The sequence below is a fragment of the Lagenorhynchus albirostris genome, chromosome 7 (assembly GCF_949774975.1).
Source record: "Lagenorhynchus albirostris chromosome 7, mLagAlb1.1, whole genome shotgun sequence".
NCBI classification, from domain to species: Eukaryota; Metazoa; Chordata; class Mammalia; order Artiodactyla; family Delphinidae; genus Lagenorhynchus; species Lagenorhynchus albirostris.
Genome location: NC_083101.1, coordinates 4,603,498 through 4,625,688, shown reverse-complemented (window position 1 = coordinate 4,625,688; position 22,191 = coordinate 4,603,498). Strand labels below are relative to the sequence as shown.

At 55.9% G+C, this 22,191-nt stretch overlaps 1 protein-coding gene across 2 annotated transcripts in view; it reads left to right on the top strand.

The window, feature by feature from the left end:
- Window positions 1-22,191, top strand: part of NTNG2 (netrin G2) — a 72,986-nt gene that overhangs the window by 16,479 nt on the left and 34,316 nt on the right. For both annotated transcript variants that reach the window (XM_060153283.1, XM_060153282.1), the window contains exon 3: window positions 15,062-15,705. In XM_060153283.1, coding sequence (XP_060009266.1) covers window positions 15,062-15,705 — 644 coding nt within the window. The remainder of the gene's footprint in view (window positions 1-15,061; window positions 15,706-22,191) is intronic.

The following is a 22,191-nucleotide window of genomic DNA, read 5'->3' as shown; positions in this document are numbered from 1 at the left end:
TGAGAGATGGAGCCTGCAGGTAACCCCAGAGCCTCATCAGCCACGGCAGCACGCCCCCGCCTGAGCCCACAGAAAGGGCATGGTGCCCACGTGGGAGACTGCAGGTTCCTGAATTGTCCGCTCCTTCTGGGGAATCAAGAGACAGCAAAGGCAGGTGACGGCAGGAGGAGAAGCCAGTGGGCCAAAGAGCATGCCCTGTTCCCACCCCAGGCACCCTCTAAAACCCCTTGCCAACAGCTCCGAGGCTGGCGTCTTGCTGGGTCTGGGCTTCTGGGGGATCAGGCTCCACGCTGGACTGGCTGCCAGGGGCTGGGTGCCCTTGGGTCTCGTCCCCGCTTTGGGATGTAAACTTCCTGCCTTCACCAGAGGGGGTCTATGTATTCACCCTCCAGACCCCACTGCATTCCTAGATCTTGCTTCTGGCTTTTGGGACTTTCAGACTTAGAGGGAGGAAGAGGGAGAGGCATGGAGAGAGCAATAACCTCCCAGGCACTGGAGGACCCGGAGGGGATGGGCAGAGGCAGGACACCAACCTCAGCTCAGCCACAAAACCCCAGAGCAGTGCCTCCTTCTCTGGCGGGGTCTCCGCCCCTTTGAGAATCCATGGTGCTCTTCCTGGAACAATGCGTGTGCGTGCGCACACACACACACACACACACACACACACACACACACACGGTTGCAAACACTCACAAGGCTTCCCAGACCACTCTGAGTCCACATGTGGGCCCCTGTGGGCCCCTATGCTCCCTCTGGGGGCCCTTAAGCTCAGGAAAATCACCATTTGTCTTCTTGTAACTGACTGATCCTGTTGCCTGAGGCTTTTCCTGATTCCACATCTTCCACCACCTCTTCAGACCAGCAAAAGCTCATATTTATTGAGTGCCTACTGCATACCAAGCACTTGACCTGAAGCTGCTCGTTGAACCCACCCAGAGCACTTAACGACAGATCCTATATTTATACCCATTTTCAATAAGAGGAACCTGAGGTTCAGAGAGGTTAAGCCACTTGCTCAAAGTCACACAGCTTCCAAGTAGAGGAGCCTGGCACCTCCACTCCAGGCTCCCTGGACCCAGTGCCTAGCTCCTAACCAGGCTGCTTAGCTGACCTGAGGCGCTCTGAATCTCTATCTCACGGTTGGATTGAGGTGGTTGTTGTGTGTGTATGTGCGTGTGCGCGTGCGTGCACGTATGTGTGGCCATTTTGCTGGGGGAGTGTACTGTCCCTGTCTGCCCCTCTTCCCCCAGCACCCCTCGGCAGCCTGAGCAAGGAGGGCTGGGGAGGAGTGACGGCAGCGTTTTGCCCACCCCCTCTACCCCTTGAGACATGATGGAGTCTGCTAATCCGATGATTTGATAATTCACTTATTTCATGTCTATCTGGCAGTGTGTGGGCTCCCACGCACCAGCTCCAGGGAAGGCGAGATGGCTTTGCCTGGAGGAATCCGATCTGTTTTTCTGGGGAAGGAGTGGGGAAAAAATACACCCAAGAATGGACAATAATGGACCTAAAAATAGAGGGTGGAGGGAAGTGGGGGCGGGGAGCCAGGCATCTGCCTTCCACTGGGCCTGCTTGCACCCGGCAGCTCCCCCCCTCCCACCCGTGGGTTCCCCAAGGGTCTGGCTGCCTCTCAGCCTGGGGGAGAGGCATGGGAATGGGGAGCGGAAGGAAAGCAAGACTGGGAGCCAGGTGCCGCTCCAAGATGGAGAATTGTCCCATCGAAGGGTCCTCCGGGCTGTGGCCTTGACCTTGGCTGCACGTCAGAGTCTCCTGGGGAGCTGTAACCAGCCAATGCCCGGGAAGGGACCTACCCCTGAGGGTCTGATGTGGTTGGTCCAGGGTTCCCCTAGGGGAGTCAACGTGAGAACCACTCTAAGGGGTGTCTCCACAGCAGGAATAGGGGGTCAGATTTGGGGGCTCTCTCCTCCTTTGCCCCCGGGTCTCCTAAACCTTGAGACAGCCTTTCTGAAGGCCCCAAACCCAGATGGCCCACTGGGACTCCAGAGGAGTGAAGGCAGGGGACAGGGAGCTGTGCAGACTCTTGGTTCTGTCCGGGTCCCCATCCCACTTGAGTGTCCTCAGCTGAGCCTCACAGTGGACTCACCTGGGAGCTCTTAACATCCCCCCCCAACCTGCCGGGGCTGCAGCCCCACCTGCTACTGCAAAATCTCTAGGGTGGGCCTGGGCCGAGGATTTATTCAAGCTGGGTAGTCCCAGGATGAAACCAAGTCTGAGAACCAACATTTCAGTCTTGCCCAGGACGGCACTGGGTCCCTTCCAGCTATAAGCATCTTGTCTTTTCATCTTAAGCATCTTGGTTTTTTGAGTTCAAAGACTACAGGGGGAGAGAGATTGCTCTCAGAATCTTTCCTTCCATCTGAGCTGCAGGAACCCCATCCTTGCTCTGGCTTCCTGGGACCTGAAGGGTGCTGGCCGTCACCTTACCCTTTGTTCCCAGGTTCTTAGCCTCTCTTTCAGAAAGGAGGCCGCCCAGCCAGAGTCAGGGCTTTCCCTGCAGCTGCTAAATGTCAAGGCTGCCGGCTGGCTCCAGGCCTCCCCTTCCACCTTATCTCCTGCTGCCCACCAGGCTCCTGGTCCATCCAAGCACATTAACTCCTCTCTACCTGTGGCTTTTGCACGTCTGGTCTGGCCCTTCTCTTGATCCCGCTACATAGCGCACCCTCCCCACAGCCCAGTCACATCTCCCTCCATCTGTCCATATCCAGCCCACCCCCCTTTGTGGGCCTGTCCTTCTGAAACCCCACCTCCTCCAGGAAGCCTTCCTGACCTTCCCAGCCAGTTCCCCTCCAGGCTTGTCATCCGTGCCATACTCTGGTGGTCACAGCACGGTGGTCAATGCTCCCATAAGGGGTCAAAGGTTACTGCAGGTATGACCTGGAGTCAGTGCCTGGCCTCTGGGGGCCTCAGTCCCCTCAGCTATAAAGCAGGGATGATGGTGAGAGCTGGGCTGACATCACTGTACAGGTGTCCTTCTTTGGACCAACTGTAGCAGGCGCCCCTACCTGGCCAGGCATCTGAGTCACTGCAGGGGCTTTTGAGTGGTTGGTTGTTTGGTGGCTTGGTTCGCGTTCAACCTGGAGCAGAACTTCTGGTCTTAGTGCCCAGAGACACTTTCATCTCTCTTCTTCCCAAGGATGTGGATGGGCAGCCAGGTCTGATGGCTGCTTCTTCGGGACCATTTTGCACATTAGAGATAGTTGTTGAATAAGTGAAGGAATAAATAAATGAAACCTTACCAGCTCAGGCTTGCCTCTCTCACCACCACCAAGGGCTTCATCGGTAGAGCGATGCACCTGTCCAGTTGTGCCCGGGGGTGGGGCAGGCCCAGACACTTCTTTCTCTTTCCTCTACCCGGCCGCTTCTTACGCCTCAGAGACCAGCAAGAAGAAGCCCTAGAAAGTCTCAGCTTGTGGCCATTGGCACAGTCAGGTCCCATCCGTCCAGGTGCTGCATCCACTCCTGACACCTCCTTTTCAATGCGGAGGACCTGGAGAGGGGACCCGCCCGGGAGGGGGAGTCGCTCTGCAAACCTTAATTAAGCATCTTACGTGTGACAGGCCCCACTCCTGTCTTCACAGAGCACACAGTGGGGAGGGGACCACACAGTAATTAACAGAAGAAGTCGCTAAGGAAAACCGATCAAGTGCCCATCTCGGGGAGGGAGGTGTTGGCCAGGGTGTTCTCCGAGGAAGGGAGGGTTAGCAGACACCTGCAAAGGGGTGGAGGAGAGGAGCTCCAGACAGAGGTGGCGAAGCCCAGGTGGGATGGGGGATGGACATCAAGATAGGAAGGAGAGATTCCAGGGTCCAAAACAAGGTGGAAATTGACCTCAATGGGATCATACAATGAGTTGTAAGAATTTTGTATACGTTTTGTAGGCTCCGTGGCACAAAAGTTCATTTCATCTTCCCTAAACCAAGGAATGACCCTACGGGCTGAGGTAGGGTAGCATAGCGGGCTCCTTATAGAGCATATATTGTGGAGCTTCTAACACCAGTTCTGCCCTTTGCTCAGCAAAGTGCCATTGAATAGGTTTTCTAACCTATCGGTGCCTTGGCTTCTCCGTTTTGAAAATAATTATTAGGATCGTCGTGAATAGAGGAAAGGAAATTTCACACGAAAAATCACGATCTCAATGTCTGGTGCTAAGAAAAATACTCAGTAGGGAAGTTTAAAAAAGAAAAACGGAAGCAAGGCAAGATGAGAAGCGAGATAGGTGGGCGAGGTGGGCAGAGCCAGGACCAGCTTGGGTTTGGAATTTATCCGAAGAGGGTGCTCTGGGGTGCAGCTCTGGGGTGCAGAAGCGCACGGCTGCTTTCTAGAGTGTGCCTGGTGGCAGGTCGGGGCGGGGAGGCCGGAGGGGTTGGTGGCGGCAGGGGGTGGACAGGACAACTGTCAGGGGAGGGGGCTGCCGGGATCAACCCTCTTGGACCCTCCCCTTTCAGCCGGTGGTCCCACCAGCCTTGGGGCTCCTTCAGGACCCACCGAGGCCCCATTGCTCTTCAGCAAGAAAGCCAAGGGCAGCTCTCAGAGAGGAGGAGAGGGGCTCTGCAAAGGCCCCAGGGGTCTGGGGAAGGCGGCTCCCCTGAGTACTCCAGCCAGGCCCCTCGGAGGGGGCTGCTCGTCCCCCTGCCTCCCCGCCCCCCGCCCCCAGCACTGCATCCTCCAAGCCGCTTTTTTTCCTCCGTGATAAAATATTCATGTCAGCAGAGCAGGCCCTCTTTGGGAAGGCTCCTGTGTCTAGCTTCTGCTTTGTACAAGCTTTTAAAGAGCAGGGCGCTTTTCCTACTCTCTAAGCATTTTCTAAGTCCTCAATCAATAATGCACTTTACCCAGCTTCTCTGAATGCAGCTTTTCTTCCTCTCTGCGCCCCTCTCCCCACCCTGCCCCGATTTCTCTCTCTTTCTCTCTTTCCTTCTTCCTTTTGTCCTTCTGTCTCTCCCTATTTACTTTTATTTACTTTTTTTCTAAATGTGTTCCACGAAAGCGTTGAGCTGTTTGGGTGGCGAGCCTCGGATGGGGAGTGGGGTGGGCAGGCAAGGAGGATGGGGAGAGGCCAGGGCCGCCGCCAAGCAGGAGGGTCCTCGGATGAACAGGTGGAGTCTGCGTGCGAGGCGGGGCGAGGAGGAACGCTGAGCCTGCCCGCTGGCCCTGGTGGGGAAGCGTTTGAGCTCCTGGCACGGGGGAAGAGGAGGGCTTGGGCTAATCCGGCCTCTCACTCTCCTTTTTCTAATCAATTAGAAAATGTTTACAGCATAACCAGAGAAAAGAGGACAAACACGTAGAAGAAAGGGGGCCTGGAGCAGAGGCAATGTGCAGAGTGTGAGTCCAAATACATCGCCAAACTTTCTAAGGAGCCAGCAGTCCAGATTGGCCTATCTGCTTTTTATAGTAATGAGCTCCCTGTCGTGGAAGGTATGCAAATGAAGAGCTGCCATCCCTTGTCTGAGAGAGATGCCCACGTGGATCTGATCAGTTATGTGGTACCCAGTGAGGGGCTGGGGTGCAGCAGGTGCCCGTGGGGGGGTGGTCCTACAGGGATCAACCCAGGCACTCTTCAGCTGGGATAGAATTTCCCACCCCAAACACTCCTAAAAATCTGGCTGTGGCAAGAATCTGCATATGCCCAGGACGGAGTGAAATATTTCCTTTTTTTTTTTTTTTTTTTTTGAGGAATACAATTTTGAGTTCCTGGAGAGATTAACCCTTGTCTAGCCAGAGTCTTGGCAAGACCTCACCCCACCCTCTCTGGCTGTTCAGCTGATGGACAGCCTCTCTGGGTCTGCAGTGGTGGAAGCAGTGTTTGGCGTTGTGTCCTTGTCCGTCTCCTGGACAGCTCGTCCGCCGGGGCAGCCCTATGCCTCAGGTGGTCAGAAAGGCTGGCTAGCTGGGTCTGTCGGGGAAGTCAGAGTCAGGGCGAGGAGGACTGAGGAAGTGGGTCCCTGCCCTGCTGCTAGAACAGCACCTGGGCCGGCTGCTTTCCACTCCGCTCAGTAACCACACAGTCCTCCCTGGGTGATGCCGGGAGGGTCGCTTACCCTCTCTGAGTCGCATCAGAGCAATGGGATCCAGTGAGGCACGTTAGGAAGGGCGCACTGGGACTTCCCTGGAGTTCAGTGGTTAGGACTCTGCGCTTCCGCTGCAGGGGGCACGGCTTCGATCCCCGGTTGGGGAAAGAAGATCCCGCATGACTCGCGGTGGAGCCAAAATATTAAAAAAAAAAAAAAAGGAAGAAAAGGGCATGTTGAATAACTGCTCAACAGATACCATCCTTAGATACAACTGTCAAGGATCCTCACCGAGTTTGGAAATACTTATCAAATGCCACTTTGTGCAAATCACTACTGGGAGTGCGGGGTGGCAAGGATGAGCCAGACCCGGCCGCTGCTGTCCCAGAGGCCAGTCTCAGTCTCGGAAGGTTCCGGAAGGAGGTAAATGTAGGCAGGGGTGACATGAAAGGGGGGCTGGAGCAGAGTGGAGGGCTGCCCCAAGCAGCTGCAGAACTGAAGTGCGTTTCCTAAGTTACGGCCTGGCCGGGCCAGGCTCAGGAGGTGGCCCGTGACTCTGGGTCCAAGGCAGACCTTGGACCAGGAGATGCCCACGGTGGCTGGCTCGGGATCAGGGTCTGGGGTGGGGGTGGGGAGGACATCACTGTGGCTTCTGGAGAGTCATTGTCAGGATGGATGAGCCCTGGGAAGACACCTTCCCCTGCCTGAGTAACGGCCAGGCTGGAAAGAAACGGCTCCAAGGAGAAACAAAACCAGAAAATTACAAGCGGAGCCTCCCTGGCCAGCTGCAGCTCCTGCCCCGAAATAACATGAGGGTCGGTTTCTGCTGATTCACGAGCAGGGAAGGGTGACCTTGCTGCTGTCCAGGGCTTTTGCTCGGAAAGAAACCAGAAAAAGGGAAGGGAGAGAGGCCTGGGGGATCGGGTTGGGAGGAGTTAGAGGCGGGCCAGGGATCAATGAAACCGCAGAAGGAGAAGGGGGCGGGGCGGGGGGAGGAGCAGAGGGAGGGAGGGAGGGAGGGAGGAGAGAGTTAGAGACCTCAGCGCGGCTAGCATTAGAATCGGCTCCCAACAGAATCTCCGTTTCCGATTTGTTAATAATTTATCCCCGCTGCAACTTTTCTTACCAATAAATAGGAAATAATTTGTTAAGGAGAATTCCCCCGGCACCCTGGCTTTCTCCCTGGGATGAGGGCATGGGGATGTGTCTCTGCATCCTTTCATCGAACTGGTGTGGGCAGCCGAGGAACTTGGACTTGGGGAGGTGAGAGTCAGAGCTCAGTCGTTTCATGAATGGGGAAACCGAGGCACAGGCAGGGCAAGGCCCCACCCAAGGTCACACATGGGGTCAGGGACAGTCTCCGGGATCCCAACTCCATGATCTCATGGGTCGGCCACGAGGCCCAAAGAGTTTCCCCCTGAAGTTCTAGAAGCGTCATCCAAGGCGGAGGTGGGGCTAGCTCCTCTGTGGGTTGACTTCCCCCCACTGTTGCTCCTGCCTAACTCCTGTTCCGTAAGACGGAGCTGTGCTGCCCCGCCTTCCCCTAAGCGCCCCGCCAGGGTCCCCGGGGAAGGCCGTGTTCCGAGTCTTTGCCCAGCCCCCCTTGCCCAGGGCTCTCCCTGGCAGCCCCCCGCCTCCAGCCTCCCACCCGCAGATGCCCCAGCCCCAGCTGAGGTTGGTGGGGCTGAGGAAGAGACTTCAGCTAGCAACTTGGCAGACAGGTTCAAAAAAATCTTGTCAGCTGCTAAACTGTTCCCTGGGTTCGCCCACACGCCTCGGTGACACCCGAGCCTCTGGGGAGTGGCGCACGGCTGGGGCGCCAGCCGCCTTTCCCTCTGGGTGAGGGGCACAGTTCCTGACTTGTGTCCAAGCCCGGCGCCCTGGCTTCTTGTCCCACCTCGGCCACCGCGGAGCCCCGTGACCTTGAGACATTGCTCAGTCCCCTTCCTTTGCAGAATGTAAGTAAAAGGACCCCATCCTCCAGGATAAAGCATATGCAGGGCTTAAGCATGGCCGTGGACCTTGCGCTTGGCCCAGGCCACGGGGCCGGTGATAGTCAAGATGCTCTCCCTACATCCCTTGTCCACAAGCCCGGGCCACCCAGAGTGCTTGCCACGTGGCACCTGGTGCAATTCTCAGGACCGCCCATGAAGTCAGCATTCGCAGCCTCCCTGGACTTTGATTCACTGGACAGAGCTTTCCTGAGTCCCCAGAAAGTGCCAAGGTCTGGGCTGCAGGGGGGAAGGAGGCGGGGGGGGGCGGCCACGGCCCTCCTAGTACTTCCCCTGCAGTTGGGAACCTAAGGCTCACGGCAGTGGAGCGACTGCTCAAGTGCCCAGTGAGCGGCCGAGCCCTGTACCCGCCCTCCCAGTTACAGAGGGCAAAGCCCTTCCCGACACACTGTGGCCCGCTGCTCCGCAAAGACCCGGACCTGATCTGGCGGTGTCCGGCAGTGGTGTGATTTTGTCCCAACACAGGTTTGGATGGCAAGGCCAGTCTGCATGAAGTTGTTTATTCCTCCTCCTAAGACTTGCTTACAATTCCGGTGACTGCCCCGTCCATGCTCTCCATGGTTAAGGACCCAGAAAGACAGATAGCCGGACTTCCCCCAGGCAGGTTACCTCCATCTCTGCTAACAGTCAGCTTTCCCACTCGATGATATATATATTTGTAAACTTTTTCATTTTAAAAACTTAATTAATTAATTTATCAGCTGCGTTGGGTCTTCGTTGCTGCACGTGGGCTTTCTCTAGTTGCGGCGAGCAGGGGCTACTCTTCGTTGTGGTGTGCGGGCTTCTCATGCGGTGGCTTCTCTTGTTGCGGAGCACGGGCTCTAGGCGTGTGGGCTTCAGTGGTTGTGGCTCGCGGGCTCAGTATTTGTGGCTCGCGGGCTCTAGGCACGCAGGCTCAGTAGTTGTGGTGCACGGGCTTAGTTGCTCCGCGGCATGTGGGATCTTCCCGGACCAGGGCTCGAGCCCGTGTCCCCTGCATTGGCAGGCAGATTCTCAACCACTGCGCCACCACGGAAACCCTCAATGATATTTTTTGCTGGTAGCTTGTCTCTGCTCTTTACAGCCTGGCCTCTGACTCTGACTCCAGCTGCACCCTTTGCACAAAAAAATAACGTAAAAGCAAAAGCACTGAAGAGACAGTTGCAAGGTCTCTTCAATGAAAAGCCTGGTATGAAATGTTTCTCTGTAGAACAGTTGGTCCAGGTGACTCCTGCTCAGTGTCTGTGGAGGAGATTTGTCCCCACCCTGTTCTCTGCCGTGCTGGTGCCCAGGCTGACTGCCTTCCCCTCGCCCTGCACCCCGGCCTTCACCCCTCCAGCTGTGCTGCCCCACTTTGCAGGTGAGTTGCCTTTGTGTATCTGTAGAGATAAGTGAGCCGCAGATATGATGGGCTTGGTTTCCCCAAGATTTCCTTGCTGGGGTCCCACAGGATCCAGAGGAAGTGATGCAGGCCTGGCAAGTACTTGGTTTCTTGTCTGGGAAATGGAGATGCCCCACCTCCTGGGGGTGCCGGGAGGATGCGGCCGGGATGGATGTGCAGTGCCCAGCCCGCCCTGGCCCATGGTTGGCATTCAGTGAATGTCACGATCATCACGCCCTTTCAAGCCAGCAGTCCCCACTGTGGTCAGTGTCGTGTGCGAAGTTCCTGGCTTCGCCGTGAAGGGGCCAGGTGCCCGTCAGCCTTACTTCTTCCCCTGGAAGGTTGCTGGGAAAACCCTTGACCTAGTGTACGTGAAGCTGCTATTTAATAATAATTGCTACCATTTGAGGACATTTCCTAGGCATTTCATACAGATTATCTCATGTGATATTGGATGAGAAAATAAAGACTCAGAGAGGCAAAGCAACTTGCTCAAGGTCACACAGCCTCAAGGGGTTGAGCCAAGACTGAGGCCAAGGCTTTCAGACCCCAACACCAGTTTCCTTAACTGTTTGACCCCAGAACAGGGGTTCCTAACTGGGGAAATGGGACCCCACGAGTCCCCTAAGTGGAAAACGTGATGTGTTACATTTTTCCAGAGAACATCCTAAGGTTTTTTTTTTTTTTTTTTGCGGTACGCGGGCCTCTCACTGTTGTGGCCTCTCCCGTTGCGGAGCACAAGCTCCGGATACACAGGCTCAGCGGCCATGGCTCACGGGCCCAGCCGCTCCGCGGCATGCAGGATCCTCCCGGACCGGGGCACGAACCCGTGTCCCCTGCATCGGCAGGCGGACTCTCAACCACTGCGCCACCAGGGAAGCCCCCATCCTAAGGTTTTTAAACAGGAGTATGATTTTTTTGGTTTTGGTGATATTCATGAAATGTCTAAAGAAACAATGACAACTTTTGATAATATCAAAGTTTGGCCCTGCTGTCATCCTGAGAAGTTAGGGGTGTGCCCCAAACATCCCTGGCTCTTTCTCCCCAGTATTAGGCCACTTTATCTTGACGGTGATTAGTTAATCTGATCTCATAGAGTAGAAATGTGCAGACCTAGGAGGCCTGCCAACGCTGGCCCCCCTGCCGTCCCCTCCCTCACACTCTCAGCGATCAGCAGCGCTCAGGGTGCGGGGCTCGGAGGTGAAACGGCCTTCGCACCCCAGGCTTCCTCCTCGGCATCCTCCCTAGTGGACAGGAGGAAAATGAGGGTATGAGCCTGTGGCGCTCGGGAAGGACCGTGGGCGTGAAGCTGCCTTCAGTCGGGGGCACTCTGGCCCCTCAACGGTTAAATGGAATTCCGAGATCTTGGGGTGGGAGGGCGGTGGAAGAAAAAGAGAAATAGGAGAGAGGGAATTGTGTTGGCGATGGCTTGGGATTTATTTATTGTGCTCGCTGTTGATTAAGCCCGCTCACTCCGCAGCAGGAGCAGAGCTGGTAAATACACAGGCTGATTCATTAGTTTCTGACCATCTGCTTCCCGGGCTGAGGCCGGGGCGGGGGCGGGGGGGGCAGTGAGCCCTGCAGGCTAGGGCAGCCAGGTTGGAGCCCCCCGTCCCTCTGCAGAGCTGGCTGTGTCAGTCTTCCTGATGACAGACAGGCCGGGCGCAGGGGTGGGGGGGGGCGTGAGGGATCCAATATCCCGCCATGGGGACCACAGGAGGCTGGGCAGGTGAGGGAACGTAGGCAGGGGGATGGAGAAGGACCAGAGGAGGGACTTCCCTGGAGGTCCAGTGGTTAGGACTCCACACTCTCACTGCGGAGGGCCCAGGTTCAATCCCTGGTCGGGGAACTAGGGTCCCACAAGCCACGCGGTGTGGCCAAAAAAAAAAAAAGGACCAGGGGAGAGGTAAGGTGTTTCACAGCAGCTGGGGGTTGACAGGAATAATATCAACATTCCATATGAGGTCTATGACTATTAATCTAATTATCATTCTATTAATAACTAATTAATAGGATGACCAAATAACTGTAACTTAGTGACTGGTCACTGAGGTCCAAGCCCTATAGGGAGGCTTCACTACACTGTCCCAGATAAGCACACTAACAATCCTGTGATGAATGACGAGGGAACTGGGTTCAAAAGTGAATCAGGCAAGGAGGGCTTCCTGGAGGAAGTACATAGGGAAAGCTCTAAAAACCCAGAGGAGGGAAAGCAGCTGCAGGGGCACAAGCTCAGATGTGAGAGGGGATAAGACAGCCGGGGAAAAGGCCCAGCTTCAGTGCTGGGTGGATAGCTTTCCAGGTGGGCAGAGTAGCATGATGCCACCTGGTACCAGCGTATTGAGAAGCGGGCCGGTAGAGGAGGGCCCCAGAGAGAGCGTCTGGCCGTTCCTCCCACCCTGACCCACGCTTTGCTCACTTGGGGTGAGGCATGTATTAGTTTGCTAGGGCCTGCGTGGCTTAAACCACAGAAATTTATTTTCTCAGGTTCTGGAGGCTGGAAGTCCAAGGTCAAGGTCTGACCCTTGCAAACCAAGGCAGGCTAGTTTCTTCTGAGGCTTCTCTCCATGACTTGCCCATGGGCCCCTGTTGCTGCTTCTTCACATGGTCATTCTGTGTGCACGTGCCCCAGGGGTCTGTGTATCCAAATTTTCCCTTCTTGTAAGGACACCAGTCAGATTGGATTAGGGCCCACCCTAAGGGCCTCATTTTAATGTAATCACCTTTAAAGGCCCTATTTCCAAATACAGTCACATTCAGAAGTACTGGGGGTTCAGGCTTCAACATATGAATTTGGGGGGTGGAGGCGCACAGTATACTCCATAACAAGTTGCCAGGGGCAGTAGAAGAAGGGAAGCTGTGGGAAGAGGATGATTGCTGGGTCGGGGGAGGGGAGGATGCCCACTTGGGTGCAAACTGTGTCTTCCGGTCCCCAGTGTCCAGGTGTGAGCTCTGAGCCAGCTGAGGGCCTGGGGAGCGGGCTGTCCCCCACAGGCAGGCCTGCCCCCCTTTCATCACCAGGCCTGGACTCTACAAGCCACTGAGCCATCCCCATGGGGCCTTTCAGCCTCTCCCCGTTCCGGGCGACGTCACAAGAGCACCAGCTGGAGTGCGGGGAAGCTTGGACCCCCACGGGCCGAGCCAGGCCCCTCTCCCTGCCATGTTGTGCGTGAGGTCCCTAGAGTTCCAGAACACCTCTGAGGTCGTCCAGGACACAAGCAGGCTCGTCCTCAAACCCCTCCCACCCTCAGGGAGTCCTGGGCCAGTCCTGCCCCACCCTGGGCCTCGGTTTCCCCATTTGCTCAGTGAGGGGGGTGGACTCAATGCTGTACCCCTTCCACCCCAAGTTTTCCGGGTCCTGGGAATCAGCAGGTCTGGCCAGGTGGGGTGGATAGTGGTACCACAGGGGACCCAGGACAGAGCTATTTTGGTGGGACCTGCCTCAGTAAACCCCAGAGCCAAGCTGCCCGCTGAGGATCCCTGGGTGGCCTAGGAGCTGGTCCTCCACTAACAGGCTTCAAAGGTGATGGCCCAGGGTCGCTGCGGTGATGCCGGCTCGGCCCCTCGGGAGACAAGGCGCCCACGGCCACTGGGAGCCGAATGCCTCCTTTTAGAATGTGACGCTTTAACTCAGATCGAAGCCGCTTTTGTCTGAGCAAACCAGGGTCCTGAAATATTCATCAAAGGAGCTGCAATTGGTCCGGGCGCGTGTGGTTCTCAGTGACGGTGTTTCCTATTAATTAATAGCCTTTATTTTTTAGAGCAGTCTTAGGTTTACCGAAAATGGAGCAGACAGTCCAGAGAGCCCCTAAGACCCGTTCCCCACACAGCTGCCCCATTATCCACAGCTTGCATTAGCGTGCTACCTTTGTTACATGGATGTGTCGTTATTAACGCAAGCCCACGTTGACAGTAGGCCTCCCTCCTGGCTTTGCACAAATGTACCATGTCATTTATCCAGCATGACAGTGTCATACAAGATGGCTTCACTGCCCTAAAAATTCCCTGGGCTCCCCACTATTCATCCCTCCAACCCCCGGCAACCACCACGTTAGTGATATTTTCAGGCCTCTGGGTGAGTTCACACGGCAGACCAGACCCGGGGGATGGATTTGAACTGCGGAGGAGGGAAGCCCCAGCTGGAGCCCGCTGGGCCAGGGAGTGGGCTGCCCAGCTTTTGGAGGCAGGGGTGAGGGGAGAGGAAGCATGTGGGGGCCGTGCCCTGCCTTACCCAGCCAGTGTCCCCCACTGGGCCAGCCAGGCACGTGCCGAGGAAAGGACTGCCACAGGACGCACCCCCTTGAGAGGAACCCGGGCTGTGCGTGAGGCAGACACGCATGCTGTGGGGACAGAGAGCAGGCCCCAGTGACAGACAGGCCACAGTGCGGCCCCCAGCTCTTCCTAGCAGGGCCTCGGGCAAGGGCCACCACCTTCCAAAGCCCGGGTTGCTTCATCCCGAGCATGGAGTTGACACTCCCACACTGTGAGCATTGGTGGTTAGCTAGTTACTGAACAGGAGAGAAATGAGATAATGTGCTGGGCACCAGGTGGACTTCTTCCACTGCCCCTCCTGTTGCTACTAATTGTATTGTCTGAAGGGTCGAGAAGGCGTCTCTGTGTAGGAGATGTTTCAAGAGTCAAATGTCCATCCACAGATGAATGGATAAAGAAGATGTGGCACATATATACAATGGAACATTACTCAGCCATAAAAAGAAACAAAATAGAGCTATCTGTAGTGAGGTGGATGGACCTAGAGACTGTCATACAGAGTGAAGTAAGTCAGAAAGAGAGAAACAAATACCGTATGCTAACACATATGTATGGAATCTAAAAAAAATGGTGCTGAAGAACCTAGGGGAAGGGCAGGAATGAAGAGGCAGACGTAGAGAATAGACTTGAGGGCACGGGGAGGGGGAAGGGTAAGCTGGGACGAAGTGAGAGAGTGGCATGGACATATATACACTACCAAATGTAAAACAGCTAGTGGGAAGCAGCCGCATAGCACAGGGAGGTCAGCTCGGCGCTTTGCAATGACCTAGAGAGGTGGGATAGGGAGGGTGGGAGGGAGGTTCAAGACGGAGGGGATATGGGGACATGTGTATGCATATGGCTGATTGACTTGGTTATACAGCAGAAACTAACACACCATTGTAAAGCCATTATACTCCAATAAAGATGACAAAAAAAGTGTGAGTAGGAATCTGGAGGCAGACAGAGAGTGGAAGGGCATGTCAAGGAGAGGGGATGCCATCTGCAAAGGCTCAGAGGCACAGACAAGGGAGGCTTGGAGGACAGGAGTGCTCAGGTGGGAGGCCAGGAACAGTGGCTCCAGATATGGTGGGAGGAGGTCAGAGTCAATGAGGTACAGCGGTAGGGCTTTATCCTCCGGGCAGTGGGGAGCCATGGAGGGTCTCAGAGCAGTGACTAGCTCCCGCCCTTCTTGATTGTCTGAGCTTAGAGTAGGAACGAATGTTTTCTTGGGAGGCAATAGAGCTGCGTGTCTTTATGGGCTTTGGAAGAGAGAGGCTTCCTGGTGCCCGGACGTCGGAGCACAGGCTCTGAGACCTCTGGGCAGACACCGGGGCTGGGCTGGGACAAGCTCCCGGGCCCCCCAGAACAGTCAGCATCCAGCCTGGTCTTCTCCCCACCCGCAGGAGAACCCCTACCTGTGCAGCAACGAGTGTGACGCCTCCAACCCGGACCTGGCTCACCCGCCCCGGCTCATGTTGGACAGGGAGGATGAGGGCCTGGCCACCTACTGGCAGAGCGTCCCCTGGAGCCGCTACCCCAGCCCGCTGGAGGCCAACATCACCCTGTCGTGGAACAAGAGCCTGGAGCTGACGGACGACGTGGTGGTGACGTTCGAGTACGGCCGGCCCACCGCCATGGTCCTGGAGAAGTCGCTGGACAACGGGCGCACGTGGCAGCCCTACCAGTTCTACGCAGAGGACTGCATGGAGGCCTTCGGCATGCCCGCCCGCCGCGCCCGCGACCTGTCGGCATCGGGTGCCCACCGGGTGCTGTGCACGGAGGAGTACTCGCGCTGGGCCGGCTCCAAGAAGGAGAAGCACGTGCGCTTCGAGGTGCGGGACCGCTTCGCCATCTTCGCCGGCCCCAACCTGCGCAACATGGACAACTTGTACACGCGGCTGGAGAGCGCCAAGGGCCTCAAGGAATTCTTCACCCTCACCGACCTGCGCATGCGGCTGCTGCGCCCGGCGCTGGGCGGCACGTATGTGCAGCGCGAGAACCTCTACAAGTACTTCTACGCCATCTCCAACATCGAGGTCATGGGCAGGTAAGGCCCGGGGGTGACCTGGTACCCAGGATGTTACCTGCTTGCCGGGATATTACCAGATACCTGGAATGTTACCTGAGGCCTAGGATGTTACGTGATACCTGGGACATTACCTGGTGTTGCATCAAAGGGGCTACCTGCGATTTTCCATGGAGGGAGGTGAATGCTGGATGATGAATGTCCTCCGTAGGGCCCAGGCTACCTCTAGCCACAGGGCTGGGAGGTCTGGAGAGGATGGGTGGAGCTGAGCAGACCTGGGCAGTGTGGGTGGGGTTTGAGCTAAAGCCTGGTGCTCGGGAGGTACAATGTAACTGGCCATGGACTCAATGAATGGGCACTTGTGTCTGGGGGGTGCCCGAGACTGCCTTCAGGCTCCAGGATTTGCTAGAAGGACTCACAGAGCCTAGCAAAGCTGTTATACCCACAGTTGCTGTGGTTACAATGAAAGGATAGAGATTACAATCAGCAACAGAGAAAGGTTCAGAGGGCAGGCTCTGGGAGAGAGCAGCGCGAGCTTCCGGTCATCCTCTCCCAGTGCAGCAACGGTGACAGCGCGTGCGGAGTAGCGCCAGCCACGGGAGCTTGCCTGAGCCTGGGTATCCGGGGGTTTTATTGGGCATTGGTTATGTAGCCGTGGCTGACTGCCCACGTGGTTGACCTTGGGCCCCAATTCCTTGACCCACAGGTCATGCTGATACTGCATGGCCCCAGGCCGCCATCATAAATCACATCATTAGTGTCAATTATCTGGAGTGGCCCCAGGCCCCAGATAAACAAAGACTCTTATTAGGCAGGACATTCCAAGGCTCATAAACTCCTCCCAGGAGCTAGTTAAGGGCCAGACTTTTCTCTGGACTCTGTAGCGTGTGGACAACCCAACCCTGCCGAGTTAGTCCTTTACTCACAGCTTTGGAGAAGAAGATGTTTTGTGGACACTTTGGGGGGAGGCAAAAGACCATCATAGGAGGTAAAAAACAGCCTTTGATTCCCAGGAACTCTGTAGATTGCAGATGATAAAATGGTCGCACGCTGTCCCAGATCATCTGTTCATTCGACAGATGACCTGCTGGTCAGTAGGGGCAAGGCGTTTATCCCAAGCCACGGATATAACACCCTGGTCTGCACTCAAGAGCGAGGCTTGCGGGGGGGCGGAGGGCATCGCGGGTAACCAAGGGGTCAATCATAAGGGGCAGCAGCATGTAACACAGGAGCTCTCTAAGTGTGGTTCCTGGACCAGCAGCATTACCGTCACTTGGAAACTCGTTAGAAATGCAAATTCTCGGGCCCCGTGCCAGGCCTGCTGTACCGTAAATACCGTAAATCCCAGGGGTGAGGCCCAGCAGTCTGTGTTTTAATAAGCTCTCTGGAGGGTTCGGATACACGCACGTTCGAGAACCGCTGCTGTGGCAGTCGGAGTAGGCATTCTGGGGCCAGATGGCCTGGGGTGAATTCCCGGCTCTGCCGGCGACGGGCTGTGAGCCTCCAGACGAGGACCTCTCCGCGCCTCAGTTTCCCCGTCCGTAGAACAGGGATGATAACGAACATGCTTGTCTCATTGCATCGTGGTAAGCTAATTGAGTTCGAGTTGATGAGATACTCAGAACTACTGTGAGCTTGTGTTTATTACATCGTAGTTTAAACGACTGTGGGTTTAGCACGTCACGCATGCTAAAAAAGTGTTTATTGAATAAAATACATAGTGTTCAAAATAATGGCGTCCGAGAGCTGGGGCAGGTTGAGGAAGGACCAAGTTGAGACCCAAGGGTGTTGGGGCACAATTAGGGCCAGGAGCATGGCTTAGGCCAGTTTGGGCAGGGGCTGACCCAGAACCCAGCTGGGACAACATACCTTGGGCAGCTTTCCACGACAGGCTCTGCAGACTGCCCGAGTATATAATTACTGATGAGTGCAAAAACCAGTTTGCTGCATGGCGTGTATAGTATAATCCCATTTTTGTAAAATATGTAATATGCCCACACACATGATTTCTCTGTTGACGTTGACATTGGAAAGAAGCCCTTTCGGGCCCGGGAGCATCGTGGATGTGGGGAAAGGCTAGAAGCTTGTGTACTAACGTCTCACTGTGGTCACACCTGCGGAGTAGGGGTGGGCAGGGGCGGTGTGGGGTTTTGGTTTTCCGCTGTGTCTGCATTTTATTTTCCTTTGACTCTGTGTGGATTCCAGGTGGGCCAAGGCAAAGGCAAGCGATTCATGAGGTGGGGTCAGTTCAAGGCCAGCAGGTGGCAGTGAGGCAGGTGCACATGCAGGGGCCTGTGGTTCTGACACCCGTGACTCCTAGCCCACCCGCACTTGGGGCAGGCTATTTTATTATTTATTTATTTTTATTTTTTTTTTTTTGCGGTACGCGGGCCTCTCACTGCTGTGGCCTCTTCCGTTGCGGAGCACAGGCTCCGGACGCGCAGGCTCAGCGGCCATGGCTCGCGGGCCCAGCCGCTCCGCGGCATGTGGGATCTTCCCGGACCGGGGCACGAACCCGTGTCCCCTGCATCGGCAGGCGGACTCTCAGCCACTGCGCCACCAGGGAAGCCCAGGGGGCAGGCTATTTTAAACCAGGAATGGTCTGGAGACCGCCTGATACGTGGCAGTTGTTGCGGTAACGGGGAGTCAAGGATCAATGTCCTGCTCCTGCTTCTCAGATCCGTGTGCAGGCTTTGGGCCGTGGGCCATCTTGGTGACCTCTGCCAGCCCTGGGGATGCGATGGTCTGGTTCTCTTAAGACCCTCCCATCCACCGACCCAACAGCTTAGCAGTCCGGAGGTAGGAACAAGATCCCCACCCCTTCTGGGGGCTGTGGCCCCTTTTCTGACCTCCTTGGGCTGCTATGGGGGTGTTCCTCATCTTCAGGCGTCTAATCAAGGGCCCGCCTGCCCCTTCATTAGGCGGCTCGTGCAGGGTCCTAAGGTCCAGGCCGGCTGCAGGGTCTGCGCTGGATGGTGACAGCTAGGACCTGTAGTGCCCCTTACACCTCAGCCAGGGATAAAGGTCATTTTTCTCTTAGGAGGGACTCTGAGATGCAAAAGTGGGGCAGATCGTATTTGGGAAGGGACAGAGGGACAGCGGCGGGGGGGCAGGAAAGAGTCTCAGCTTTTCAGCCTCATCTAGATCAAGAGGGCTGTTCTGGTGCCAGGTGACCTGGGGGTCAGGTGAGCTGGGTTCCAGCCCCGCCCCTCTGCTCCCCTCTCTGGACCTCAGTTTCCTGTCTGTAACCTGAGGCCTGGGGCTGCCTGGAGCCCGTGCCTCCCTGGCAACGTGGCAGGGCGGTCCCTGCCCGGCAGCTCCCAGCTCCTGCCGCCGGCACCCAGCCTCTGTGGGTGGTGGGGATTAGCTGTAGTGGTGGTGAAAGCACGCAATCAATTCACAGATAAAGTAAGTACTCTTCAGGCGGCTGGTTGGCAGGAAAGTGGCAGCTTGGCTAATCGATTAATTAGATCTGGTCAGATGCTTCAGCAACGGGCTGTGACTTCCTCTACTTTTCCTTTTTAAATTCCAGGTGGGAAAGTCCAGCTGCGCCTGGGAGCCAGAGAGGCCAGAGAGGCAGGATGGGGTGGCGAAGGTGCCCGTGGGCCCACCCAGGGGATGCCCTTGGTAGTGACCTGAGGATCCCCGCGCTCTCGGGTGCTGGGATTTCAGACTGAACCTGTTCTGGTATTTGCTCAGAATTTCATGACCCAGAGTTACACCGTGCCTCCCCCTGTGGCCTGCTAACAATAGTAGCTGATACTTATTGAGTGTTTGCTATGGGCTCCTTTCCTGCTGAGCAGTGAGCTCAGGGCTCACATGCATCTTAGTTAATCAATAGTCATTCACTTCCCACAAGGTTATTAAATCTCTAAGACCCCACAAGCTGGAGCATTGAGCAAGCCGGACCTGATCTCCGCCCCATAGAGCCTTTCCCACGGGGACGACATTCCCCTCCACCTCGTGTTTTTAGATAAGGAGGCCGAGGTCAGGGGACATAAGTAGATCACACAGAGAAACTGACCACCAAACAGTCAAGGTCCAACCCTAGTGTGCCCAAGCTCAAGTCCATCTCTCTATGGAATCTAAAGGTCTTTGATACCATGGATGCTTCCAGCCCTGTCCCTCATGTCAGCTATTTCCAGCCAGCAAGCACCTGGCTCTGGGGGAGGAGAATGGAGCAGATGGAGAAGCCCAGGCCCCTGGGGGTGAGGACCTGGTACAAATCAGGGGGTGAGAGGAAGAAGGAGAGCAAACCGCAGCCCCACGGGGCAGCGGTGCAGGGAGCAAAGTAGCTTCCAGCACCTGGAGGTCCCGGCCCACCACTGGCCTCCCCTCCCTTCAGGACCAGGCAAAACAGCTTTGCCAGTCCTGCTTACTCTGGGTCTGAGATAAAGAGAAGAGGGGGTCCCGCCCATTAAGTTGCTCCCATTCCTGGAAGGCTGGGAAGGGGCGGGAGCGATTTTCTCCTTCCACACACAGGGAAACTCAGGTGTGGGCTGGGAGAGCGGCTGGCTTTAACTGGCAAGTCCGGGGCGGCACCGGATTTGAGGAGGAATGAGACGGTGCTTGGAGAAGAGACAAGGCCCCCACCTGCACCCCCAACACAGTGGTCAAGGGCAGCCAGGCCCACATCCAACCAGCTTCATACAGGAGAGCATTTTACTTTATTTATTTATTTTTTAAATATTTATTTATTTTATTTTTGGCTGCGTCGGGTCTTAGTTGCGGCACGTGGGGTCCTTCGTTGCCGCATGCGGGATCTGGCATGCGGGATCTTCCGTTGCAGCGCGTGGGCTTCTCTCTAGTTGCGGCATGCAGACTTGGTTGCCCCACGGCATGTGGGATCTTAGTTCCCCAACCAGGGATCAAACCCCCGTCCCCTGCATTGGAAGGTGGATTCTTAACCACTGGACCACCAGGGAAATCCTCAGGAGGGCATTTTAAAACAACGGGCTCCCCAGCCCCACTGCTAAGAGCTCTGGATCCCATAAGTTTGGGGCGAGGTCCAGAAGAGATTCTTTACAAATCTCCGCAAGGGAGTGGAGAGTTGGGAACCCCCAGGTAGAAGCTGGCATCATTAGACCAACCAGGGTTTGAATCCTGCCTCCATCACTGATTAGCTGGATCACCTTAACCTGTCTAAGCCTCAGTTTTCCCATCTGCAAAATGGAGATATGATAACGACCTCACCAGCTTGGGGTGAGGCTTCAGTGAAACGATATATTTGAAGAGCTTACCCTAGTGTCCCATTCCTCTGGCTAGGTGGCCGGAGAGGTCAGGGAGAGAGGCTGACCAGATGTTGCCGCATCTTCTGATGTTGTGAGAGAAGGCACACAGCAGATATATACGTGAAGTCACTTGCTTTTTGAAATACCGGCACCTACTGAAAATCCTGTGCGGGTAAAACAAAACACACCCGCAACCCAAGGCAGCTCACAAGCTGTCAGTGTGCCCCCTCTGCTCTGACACCTGCCTGTCTTCTCACAGTGGTGACAGCATAGCCGCTACACTCACAGTATTCTGCAGGCCTCTGGCAGGGCGGGCACCTGGGATCTGGACTAACTCCGGGTAAACAGCCTGCTGACTCTGGGTCTGGGGCAGAGGGAAGGGGAAATGGTCATCCTATTCTCACCCTCAGGCCCTGCCCCAGGGCAAAATCCTCCACCCAGAAAACTCTTGGAGGCTCCAGGGAACCAGTCCAGCTGGGCCTTAGCCAGCCAAGGACAGGAAAGGAAGAGTGAGTTCCCCGTTCTTGGAGGTATTCAAGCCAAGCAGGGTGGTGTTGGTGGGAGATGACGGAGAGAGGTCCCATGCAGCAGATGAAGGTCCTGTGCACCTCATCTGTACACCATTGATTAAGGGAACAGGAACTACAGATACCATTTTAAAATTTGGTAGGTGTGAGAATCCACTGGCTTTCCCAGATGCTGCTGGGGTCTGGCTTCTCATCCAAGGCCCTGGGCCAGCCGGCACCCGCCTGGTTTTCTCCTCCCTTGACCCCCTGCCCCTTTCTTGCCTTCTTGTCTTCTTCCATAAACGTCCTGCCGTATTGATCACCCAGTAACTAAAGATAGACGGAACTTAGGACAAGAATAGAAAACGCAGGAGGGAAGCAGGCTTTGTGCATGGGGGGGGGGGAGGGGGAGGGGGCGGGGATCAGAGAGAGCAGAGGCCTTTCCACTTACTGCACGGACTTGCCCCGCCCTCCGTCTAGTCTCTTCCGTTGCTGATCCGCAGGGAACACGGGTGAGAAGGGAAGCATGTGGTTTTTATTCTGCCTGCACTGACCCTTGTAGCTCTGTGACCCCCACCTGGGGTTGGGGGGTGGGGCTCCCCCCTTCAGGAACATTAGCTGTCATTGCCGAGCAGTTCTTACGGGCCATGTGGTATTCTAAGTCCCATTTGTGTGTTTCCTCATTGAGTCCTGCCCCTTGAGAGTCCTTGTCCCCAGTATGCGGATGAGGAAACTGAGGCTTGGAGGTTAAGAAATAGATGGAGGTGCCC